The following is an 11799-nucleotide window of genomic DNA, read 5'->3' on the forward strand; positions in this document are numbered from 1 at the left end:
AGAGAAGCATGAGGTGGCGTAGTAAAACAATCAGACAACCTGCTCGGTGGCGTCAAGGCTTGCTCCCTGGTAGAGAGAAACTTCCAGTTTTTCCCGCTTTGAGACGACAACATGAGGGAAGCAGGAATTAAGTGGTGGTAGAAGGAGAGAGAATATATCTAGTAGACATTAGAGTTGAGGAAATAATGGAAAGTTTGTCATCCATTCCACCAATACACATCGTCACTACATATAAGAAAGTTGTTACAGATTAACAAGAAACCGGTACCTTTCACCAAGACTTATAGTTGATTGTAGTTTCCATTATTGTATTTGATTTTGATCTTGCAAGAATTTATGCATCTTGAGAATGACAGAGGGAGACATAGAGAGAAAAAGAATGCACCAACAAATTTTATTCAGATTAGCTTTCGCAAACAAGGGATGGTGGGGGAGGTCGGTGGAAGAAAAATGAGAGAAATCATGGAGAAAGGTGAAGAGAACGAGACTGATTTTGCCTCCATTTTCTTTATTGAGGGGTCGCTGGAAGAAAAATGAGAGAAATCATGGAGAAAATTGTTTCCTTTCACTGTGAATGAGACCAACAGAAGATGGAAGCCAGATGAATTGAGGTGAAGCGGTGAAGCATGAATCGCAATTAGAAAATCGGTGGTATGGAGTTAGGGCATCAATGTGATACAACAGTTATGCTTCTTATCTGCAAAGAAACCCATCGATTGATGAATTACAGAGGAACGGTGGCGAAATGGGCCAAATAAATGGGTAGGGTATGTTTCCGTCGGTGTATTGGGTTATTGGGTAGAGAGAGGTGACGGAGGTAGTAGTATTGGGAAAGTAAGGAAGCGGTGGAGGAGGAGAATTGGGAAATCATGGAAGCGTGGAGGTGAAGAGTTGATGACTTTTCAAACATGGCACATTGTCCCATCTGCCATGTGTCAAACAATACATTCACATCAAATATTTGTCACTTTTCCTCATTAATTAGATTAAAAATAAATTACATCCTTCCTAATAAATAAAAATAATTTTCTCACATGTCACTCTCTTATTAATTTGGACACATGTCATTTTTTGGTATTTTTGATTAAATGTTTTTTCCATTTGTCATTTTTCTATTTTGTTTTTATTTTTTCTTAATTAACACATCATATTTACACCTCAATTAATAATTACCTTAATTGAAAATAACCAATAAATTACAATATTAATACTCATATAGTATTTAATATGTTTCCTTTTAAATTGAAATTTTAAATTTTAAATTTTAAATTTTAAATTTTAAATTTCAAATTTAAATAAAATTTTGTTTAAACTTTTATATTTAATTTTTGGTTTATCAAACCCGTATATCATACGGGTCTCACACCTAGTGGTTTAATAAATGTTCCTAAAATCTACTATAATAAATGAAAGTTTTTTGCCACATGTCATCTTCTCATTCATTTGGACACATGACATTTTCTAGAATTTTTAAATTTTCTATTTTCCACTTGTCATTTTATTGTATTTTTCATTTTATTAAATTAAAATTCCACATTTAATATGTAAGGTAATATATATGTAAAGTATTTATTAGAAATGGTTTATATATTTAATGTATTTAATACATTAAAGTCTCATTAATTTTAATAAATCAAAAATTTTCTTATTTTTCTTATAAATTCAAACTATTCAAATTATTAAAATTTCATATTTTTTTTTTAATTAAACCCATTTTTGTCTACGTGGCTCTTCCACAATCATTTTCACATATAAGTTAATTTACCAGAATACCCTTAATAAATTTAACTCATTAATTAATTCAACATTATACGCCCTAAATCCTTCAATTCAATTAATTAAGATCTTCTAATCCCCCCTACTCTAATTTTTCATCTATATCGTGCAATTTGAATTTGAAAATTATAGCATTCCTGAAAATTAGGGTTGTTTGGGCTTGCCATTTGTTTCTTCTCCATACATTTCGTTTTTTACCCTCAATTCCACCCAGATCCCTTAAATCTCGGTGCCTTCCCTTATTCATTCAAATATGAAGATTTGCAACCCTCAATTTAAGGAAGTTCCTTCTTTCACATTCTTCCACACTGCCTTCCTTCTTCCCTACACGCAAATGCTTTCCTCATTCAAACCCTCAAAATTTGACATACAGAGAACCATAGATGCAGTTCAATCAGTTTTGCTACTTTGTATACATCATAGATTTATTAAACTCATGTTTTCTCTCTTTTGGATGTCCTCAGTTGACATTCACCACCATCAAAGATGCTTCACAGTCCTTTATTCTTCTTCTTTCTCTGGTATAAATCTATTTTCTCTGTTTTTATCTTTTTCTATTTTTCCCCATTTTTCTCTATCCAATCCTTAGAAATCAACGAAGACTCCTCTTTGTTTACTGTTTGAAGCCTAATCCAGAAATGACTCAGTTCTTATTTATTCATCTTTTATTTTTCATTTTATGATTTATGTTGTGAAATGATTAATCAAAATTTTAGTTCTGATTGTTATATAGTAACATGGAGTATTGATTCAAGCTCTTTCCTCAAGAATTCATTATAGGAATTGTGAGTCCATAATAAGTATGGATTGACTACGATGGTAATCAATTTCCAAGAGCCCTTTAAAATGTTGATACCCTTAATTTTGATATACAAATTTTGGTGTTACAATCATTGTTTTTTAAAGTTTTTTTTACCTGTTGCAACTGTGAATGAAGAAAACTTTGCTTTGATATGTTGACTAGATTGCATAAAAGAAGGCTACATAGTTAATAGATGGACCTGACAGTCAAATTAGATTCCCTTGATCCCCTAGCTTATAACAGGTGATGAACTACTACATTTTGCCCCATAGAGGGATGAAATCATCATTTCCCAGCAAGTATGCAAGAGATTATCAGTGGTATTCACTGTTTATGCAGAAATTTTTATTAGAACTTTTCAATGTCTATCCATCTCTATGGTAGAAAAGAAAATCCACTATTTCTCAAATTTTTTGTCACGATCATAGGTTTATCATGACAAAATGATTTTGTTACCCTTTTGTAATACATGGTTGATACAAAAACAAGTCTAAGAGTTTGATTACATTGTAAAAAGAAGTGAGCGGTAAAAGCTTCCTTACAATAATTCCATTTGCATGTTGGGGATAAATTCTTTTTTCTATTTTATGTTTTCTTTAAATACAAAATAAATTATAATTATATTAAAAAGAAAATAATAAGGGCAATATAATCATTTTATATTTGGATTAGGATGCAACATGCAAATTTAAACTACGATGGACAAAAAGTGCATTTTCTTAGGATATAAAAGATGGCCCGAGTTAATTTTAAGGGACTAAACGAATGGTTTAACACCCGCACATGACGATTGGTGTAATTTACCCAATGATTTTAATTCTTGATATATTTATGAGTTTGTCTACTTTACGTTGAAAAAAAAAAGTTTTGTATTAACATTAGTAGACTAATTAAAACTCACGTATCAAATACCATGACACAAGAAGAAGAAAGAAACAAAAATAAAAAAATAAAAAAACTACATACGTCGATGTCTTCTTCGCTTGCAAAAAAAATTCCAACTTCTCTTCTTCTTCACCATTTTCCTCATTTCATACTTCATATTCTCACACTCCCTTTCAAGCTCCACAACACGCTCCCTCATCTCTCCGATCCCTTGCGATCTAACAACTTCACCATCGTTTTTGTTATTATTCGTTTGATCCTGCGACTGCGGGTTCTCAAGGTTTTCCGATACAAAAAACCACCCGGCGATCGACGTCCGCAGCCGTAACTGTTCAAAAAACAGAACCTGAACAATAACACGAAGAGGAAGCCTCTCATTCTGAGCCGCATGAGTACTCGCATCCAACGACAGTTTCTGAATGTTCATCAGTCTGCAGATCTGCTCTCGCTCACAGTCCGTCAGCCATGGATGCGCCTGTAACAATAATAATAACGTTCCTCTTCCAAACAATTAAACAAACCCTAATTCAAAGAATTAACCTAATTTTCGAATTCATACCTTTAAAAAGATATCCAATGCGCGATAAATCCCATCGGATTGAGGGCGGGCGTAATCGGGAACAGCAACCGCGAGCGATTGGAACTTTGATAGCTTCATGTTAACGTCAGCCGCCACGTCAGAAAGAAACGAGTCAACAAGATTGGCGACAGATGTCAACGAAGTCAAAGATTGTGGAACATCTTCTAAACCTTCTTCGATTATACACGGAGAACACTGTGTGCTAGTTGTATCCATGGCCATTGACATGAAGTAATCAAGAATCCTTTGAAAACAATCGATGTCATACAGAGTATCAACAGAGTTAAATCCTTGATTCGGTATCAATATATCATCTAAAACCGCTGAATCCAACTGAGCTCCGACCCGTTTCTCAAGATTTTCCCTACAAGATGGAGACACGTGTAACACCAAAGCAGTGCGAAGGAGTCTGATAAGAAACTTAGTGCCAACAATCCTTTTTCTGTTCGGAAGCAACTCCACAATTTCTTCCAATAATGCCCTTTGATCTGCTGCTGAAGGAGCAGAAACTGGTTTTGAATGGCTTGCATCGTTGAAACTTGATTGTCTGTTCATTAATGGAATGTATTTCTTCGCATACCCCACAAGAGAACCCGCTATTGTTTCAGCTTTCATGCCTTGAGACTCCATGGTTTGAATCAGTCGTTTGTATAAATGTAAACCAAGAAAGGAGACATCTTTATACCACCAGTCATCACCGAATGTATGTGGTTTATTGGAGGTGGGAACTCCATTCCAGATTATAGAGGTTTGAGTGATGTTATTGACTGGTGATGTGGCAGTAGGAGGGGGGTTGTATGGGTTCTGACCTGAACAAGCTTTTATAGCTAAAGAATCTATGCAGCGTGAGATGAGGTTGAGGTCTTCTGCATCTGAAAGAACTTCTTCACAGCTTTCAAGAGCATCCATGGTGTCTGACCAAGTGGTGAACACTTGTTGTAGGAAGGTCTCTGTTTGTGTGATTAGGTTTTCTTCTCCATAATCATCTGTCATTTGGAGGTAGTCTGAAGCACATCGAAGGCTGATAACGTTGTGGGAAGTGAGTTCTAGCTTTATGCTATAACAAAATTTGGCTATAAGTTCAAATGCTTTACATCCACCAGGTATGTCATTCAGATGGACACTACAAACTGGAGCATCTTCATCAGGATTGTCTCCTATTAGCTTTGCTAATAGCGCACTTCTTGAAATCAGAGGAAACTGTATAAAATAAAATGTCAACTAAAACATATGAAACAACTACTGTCTACTGTGTTTAGATGAATTGAATACAGACCTTGTGGAGATTAAATGATGTTTCTCCAATCTCAATTGTGAGATCACTTGGAAGCCCACTCGTACACTGCCTGAAGAGGAAAGAAAGAACAATTTAAATGATTTGTCGTTAACTGATAACACAAATGATAGAAGTGTAAGAAGAAAGAGATAATTTATTAGTGGACATGCATGTTAAACAAATCAATCAAGACAGATAGTTCATTGATCGTCTTTAATGTTACACGATGGCTACATGAATTTAGGGTTTCCTAGATTATACTGCGAATATTATCAATTTTCGACAAATTCAGGAAAAATTTTGTATGGAGAAGTACTGCGATTCACATAAAAAAACCGAACTGATGTTCTATTCTTCTAACAATACAGTAAGTGGCTATAGGTGAAACTTTAACCAATGTCATGAGAATTTGCGAATTTTGGGTAGTAATAGCATAAACACCTGATCGAGAAGATGTCGAATTAAACAAATCTGGTTTTAGACAGAAACACGTATCAATCGATGTATAAAAAGGAAATCGAGGAAATCTGTAGATAGTTGAGTAGAATACCATGTATGGTCTTCAAGGCGAAATATATCAGGTTTTGTACCAAGCTTCATACAAGCCATTTGTAAATGTCAATGGTGTTCTTCTTCTTCGTCTGGATTCGAAGAAACATGGATCAAGTGAAAGAATTGAATCACGGAGGATGATTTTTCTTGAAATAATCTTCATAATTTTGAGATCTAGATAGCGAGTGTGCGTGTGTGTGTGTGTGTCCGAGTCTATGGGAGTGACCAAAGAGAGGGGGAGTTCAGTTACTCTTTATTTATTTTTCTTTATTATTATTCTTTTTTGATCTACTGGTTTTCTACCTTCTGCTTAACATGAAAGTTAAAAAGTGAAAAGGATTTTACAAAATAATAACCAAGTATATTTTATAGTTATATTATGGGATAGTTAAATTTCTTTAATAGGTTTAAATAAACAGTTGCATTGAATAATGCATAAAGGATATCAATACTAATATCACTAGCATATATATTTTTTATAGAGTTTTGGATGATGATGAACTCAAAATCAAAACTCCAAACATATTTTTTCAAAAAATTCCAAATTTCAAAGACTCTTTATTCAGAGTCAAGGCTTCATTAGACTTATAGTACAATATATTATACTTCTATAATCCAAAAATGGCAAAGTATTGGTTAGCAAAAGTTAACAAGTGACTAGAAATCAATATGAATTAAATGGATAATCCAATCAAAACAAACATTCAAATGCATATGTTTCTATTCCCCAAACCTACGTCAATCTCATTTTCAAACTCTCATAATGAGTGGTGGATTTTTTTATAGGGCCAGGGGGGCACGCCCCCTGATTTTTGAACTTATAATACATAGATTTTAAGTATAAGATTGGTTTTATACTTCCAGTATTCTCTGGTCCCTTCGTTCATTCTTTATAAATAAAACAAAAAAATTAAAAGCTAATTAATAAATTAAGGAACTAGATAAATTATTAACAAAAGACCGGAAATCACTAAAAAAATCAAAATTAATCATAGTAGTATACAAATTGATTTGGAAACTAAAAGTCTATAAAACCAAAAAACTATTGTAGTTTATAATTTTCTAACTCAGTCTTTGAAATCTTTGAGAAACAACAAACCATAAACTAAAGAATACTATTGCAAAAAAAAAAAAAAAAAAAAAGAAGTTCACCGGAAAAAAAACTAGTTACCCCGAAAACTAGAGAAATATGGAGGTTTCTGTCTCTCTGTCGTTCGTTGACTGTGGTTTTCCGTTTGCTAGTGTTTCATGTTCACTGTTTGCTGCTCCGACTGACGTTATCTAGTGCTTCATTTACATGTCGGACTCAGATCTGTGTTTACCTCTGTTGGTTCTTATTTTGTCCCTCCACTCGAAAGTCCGCCTCCTTGGAGTTGTAAGTTCTTCTTTCTATCTATCTCTAATGTATTTGTCTTTCTTTCACTATAATATGTGATATAATATTTAATTGTTGGTGAAAGACATATAAAGAGTTAGGACTACTTGACTATAGCCTACAAGTACTTGTTTACAGTGGTATTATAAGCTTGCAATAAACTTCATTATTTTTTTATTGTTTTGAAATTTTATAGATTTTTATATTGCTAGACAGATGATGTTATGCATAAATCTTGCGAAAATAAATTAGAATTTAGGATAATTTGGTTTGTTAAAGATGTATAGATTAGGCTGTTATTTTTTATATTTATTAATTATTAATTATTTTTATATTTCCATTAATGTATAATTATAAATGTTGTAAAAGAATTATAGTAAATTAAAAATAATGAGTTTGACAAATATAATTCTTAATTATTCTTTCATTTGGTTCTTTGTTAATTGTTAGTTAAAGTTTTTATAGTATTTTGAACAACTATCGTCAGTTGCAAATACGTAAGATTTTATAGTAGAGATTGCATGAGAAAGTCAGTGGCTGTACAATAATAGAAAGAAAAAAAATTCAAAATTTTTTGCACTGCGTCCGAAAAAATCAAAGATTACACAGCCATTGTGTGCCCTATACTAAAACTGCAAGTGAAAATACGGCTAATGTTCATATTAGGGATGATTGATCTCAAATTAAACTTATTTATATGTGAAGTTTTAGTTCCGATCCCTCCGGTTCTAATGTTTGTGTTCCGCCCTGCTCTCATTGATGGTTAACAAAAATGGACTCGTGAATAGCTAGAACATGACTATCCAACTATTATCTATTCTAAAAACTAGGTACTAGTAAAACCATTATACTAGACTACATGATGGATAGTTAGTCTATACATGTACCCTCTTTTGGGGAATATCTCAAACCCACTTGGAGAGGTGTTGTCACTGGATGGAAGGGTTGGGTGGAGGTTGGAGGAGGAGGAGGAGGAGGAGGAGGATGGGGAAAATGGAGATAGGTAGATAAGAGGAAATAATCAAAAAGTTTTAATCAGTTCCCTTATTGTTGAAGGTCCATGACAACCATCTAAATTGGCGAGAAATATGGAATCAACGAGAGGAAGAGAATGAAGGAATGGAGTTAGGGGTGGTTTCCAGAGGAAGCAGTGGTAGGATTTGGTAGTTGCAAGCAATGGTGGTAGTGACAGATAATAGGGGATAATGTGGTAGCTGACGATGAAGGATGAACTAATTCATGTCTGGTGTCATTTCTGGTGATACCTTAAGCAAACGAGCTTGATTAAAGCTACAAAAAGCTTTGATTATAACTTGTATTGAATGGTTCTTGAAGAAATTCATATTACGAAACCAAATTTTCCATCAAAAGAATATACTAAAAACAACCATCACCAAAAATTGACAAAAAAACATATATTCGATTTCATTGATGTTCTAACAAAATCTGATTTTGGGTTGGTTAGTCTCAATCTCGTCCAAAGTGATACAAATATAAGATGTTTAAAATAATTTTAGACAAATGTAAGATTTATAAATGAAATAAACAAAAAGTCACAACAACATATCACATGACCCAATTCAAATGTGGTAAGAAGACATAAATGTTGATGGTAATGACCCGTCGAAAACAAGAGAGATTGTTTAACAATTATGACCTTCGGTGTATGAAAAACTCGAACATATTAAAAGAAAACATCCTATATGAGGAATGTTTAAGTATATGTGTCGCTACACAATATTAAGAGAACATATAGAAATGAGAAATGTTGAAGTATATGTGTCACTACACAATATTGAATAACGTTAACAACATAGTTAAGTATTGAATGGTTAATTGTTTGTTCAAAAAGAAAGTCATATTCAAAGAAAATGACACATGCGATGGCGACAATCTTTTATAAACTTATTTCCGAGTCATATTTGAAAAAGAGGCATATGATATTGACAACTTCTATAAACTTATATTTATTATAAATTAGTTACTTTCCAAATGATTCATTTGCATACCTAAATTTGAATTTGTTATCAAGAGTACAAGCAACTAATTTTTAATAAATAAATTATTATTTAATAAAAAGTATTCTTTACCATAAAAGGAAGAAGGTTCTACAGCAAAAAGCATATAAATTGCAACTTTTTTTTTTCCTTTCAAAATAAATTATTAAAGCAACAAGAAAATAAGTTGTGATGAGCAATATAAATAAATCAATAGACAATATTCAAGCATAAAGTTATAGACTTTAGGAAAACATTCCCCTCTAGGCATTGGTGTCCACCGATTGCTACCAACTTCCCTCAATCTTTTGGAAAAAATCTATATACAATTTCCTCTTTGAAAAACCCCAAAATCCAAAAGTTCGTCAGACAATCTACAAATCGCATAGAATCTCTGTTGAGAATCGTGTTCTTTAGTAGTGTTGATGCAATTCCATGTGCCGTCGTTGATGGTTGTGATGTGATTTTTGTTTCCGGAATTTGAGTTTTAGGCGACCGAGTCGAGTGGAAAGAGGGTATAAGTATGAGTCGGCCGGCGGTGCATCCGGTTGAGCCGCCGCCTTTGATTGACGGAAGAAACGATGCAGCGCCGCCTCGAAGAGTGAGGATGAAAGACGTGCAAGGCATGCCTGGTACGTCAACTGGACTCGCCCTCCGTCTCTGTCAGTTCGTCTTCACCGTCATTTCTCTCGCCGTCATGGCTTCTACCTCCGATTTTCCTTCCGTCACCGCCTTCCGGTACTGTCTCTAACTTCAATTCTATTATCCTTCTTACATTGCATGTCAAACGGATTATATTTCATCTTCAAAATTGACAAAACGATTCTGAAATTCACTTGGATTATCGCTAAACGCTTGAAAACCTGCTGACAATTTCTCCAAATACGATAATATTGCTGTTAATTTGCAACAACATCCATATCAATTTTGCATCTAATAAGTATTAGGTTTTGGATAAGCTAGAATTGCAGAATTGAACTTGAAGAATTCATATTGTTAGATAACCATTCAAATGTGCTCGTCCATGTTACTTTGTATGATGAGGTTTAACTAAGAGGCAGGTCCAAAAACCTAGAAAAGATCAAAGAGTCATTTAGGGATTTCTCTACCATTGTTGCTCATGGTCTGAAAACGCAATCAACACAGAACTGATCTAACAAATAATGGCTATTTAGACATTTTACTACGTTCTATTATGTTAAACTAATCATCAACCATGTACACAACTAGATACCTTGTTGCTGCTGTTGGGTTGCAAAGTTTATGGAGCTTTACACTAGCCTTGATTGATATTTATGCTCTTTGTGTCAAAAGAAGCTTGAGGAACCCTGCAGTTATTACTGCATACACCATTGGAGATGGGGTAAGATATCTTGAATCTTTTTACCAAAAAAAAAACACAATTTTGTTATTCTTATTTTGAATTATTTTTACATGATTGTGGCATAGGTTACATCAACTATTACTTTTGCTGCTGCATGTGCATGTGCTGGAATAACAGTTCTTATCAGCAGTGATCTTAATAGATGTGACATAAACCATTGCAAAAGGTTCATGTCTGCAACAGCTATGGCTTTTATAAGCTGGTTTGCTGTTTCTCCATCTTTTTTCTTGAACTTTTGGTCTTTAGCATCATCATGAGGAGTAAAAGCAGCTATGCTCACTAATTTCTGTTTTCATTTGTGAAGATTTTAATTTTTTATTAAATGCAATCTATTTGAGGTTGTAGGTACAAAATTTTGCTTGCTATTTGGAAGTTAATTAGTGTTTTTGACACTTTTGATGTCAAGTTTTGGGTATTTGTGTCTTGGGTTTAAATTGGAAGATTAGCTTCTATAATTTTGTTGTTTATGATGTTAAATGTTGGGAAAAATTGTGGGGAATAGCAATGTGCTTTATTTTTTTTATTCATAATAGAAACATGCTTATACTTTTTTACACATAATGGGAATGTATTTACATTTAGTTACCAATTATAGCAATATGTAACTTGAAATTTATGGGATGCGTAAAAGTTTCATCTTGAATATTGCTATTATTGATAAAGAAATGCAAGTGTGTTGCTATCATATGGGTATGAAAGTGTATGTAGATTGCTATTATGTGTATAGAAATGTAAGTGCATTGCTATTATGGGTAAAAAAAATGAAGCACATTGCATATAGTGGTAAACGGAATAAAGTATCATTTGCCATTGTATTTGGGTTCGGTTATTGAGGAAATCATTTCCGATTATTTGTTTTCGGTTACACCATTCAAGGATGAACAAGTTTAATGGATTAAACATTTAATCTGGACAGATATATATATATATATATATATATATATATATATATATATATATATATATATATATATATATATATATATATATATATATATATATATATGATTGTTTTTTTTACTTCATCCGGATAAAATCACTTATTAGGTTACACTATTTGCTCTTTCTTGTTTTCCATCCCGATTTTTTTCACATTAAATTTGATTTATATTGTCATTATTGATGAAATATGTGAAAAAATTGTTTGTTGGATTGTAAAAGTACAATGGTCA

The 11799-nt window shown here is 33.0% G+C and overlaps 2 protein-coding genes across 3 annotated transcripts; one reads left to right on the plus strand and one right to left on the minus strand.

The window, feature by feature from the left end:
* Nucleotides 1-3429: 3429 nt before the first annotated feature.
* On the minus strand, nucleotides 3430-6112 carry LOC145088213 (BTB/POZ domain-containing protein At5g03250-like). 2 transcript variants are annotated; one of them, XM_079026459.1, is made up of 4 exons: nucleotides 5870-6112; nucleotides 5320-5389; nucleotides 4023-5243; nucleotides 3430-3938 (listed from the first exon to the last, which is right to left on the minus strand). In XM_079026459.1, the coding sequence occupies exons 1-4, from the start codon at nucleotides 5926-5928 to the stop codon at nucleotides 3537-3539; spliced, it is 1752 nt and encodes a 583-aa protein (XP_078882585.1). In that variant the 5' UTR covers nucleotides 5929-6112; the 3' UTR covers nucleotides 3430-3536. The 2 variants fall into 2 exon arrangements, with proteins under 2 accessions (XP_078882585.1, XP_078882587.1); XM_079026461.1 differs by lacking the exon at nucleotides 5870-6112 and adding an exon at nucleotides 5761-5778.
* Nucleotides 6113-9465: 3353 nt separating this feature from the next.
* LOC145088214 (CASP-like protein 5A2) lies at nucleotides 9466-11019 on the plus strand. The gene is made up of 3 exons (XM_079026462.1): nucleotides 9466-9981; nucleotides 10474-10606; nucleotides 10693-11019. Exons 1-3 carry the CDS (start codon nucleotides 9767-9769, stop codon nucleotides 10882-10884), a joined length of 540 nt encoding a protein of 179 aa, XP_078882588.1. The 5' UTR covers nucleotides 9466-9766; the 3' UTR covers nucleotides 10885-11019.
* The last annotated feature ends 780 nt before the right edge of the window (nucleotides 11020-11799 follow it).

Source organism: Lactuca serriola, chromosome 2 (assembly GCF_051521515.1).
Source record: "Lactuca serriola cultivar US96UC23 chromosome 2, Lser_US96UC23_V15, whole genome shotgun sequence".
Taxonomy (NCBI): Eukaryota; Viridiplantae; Streptophyta; class Magnoliopsida; order Asterales; family Asteraceae; genus Lactuca; species Lactuca serriola.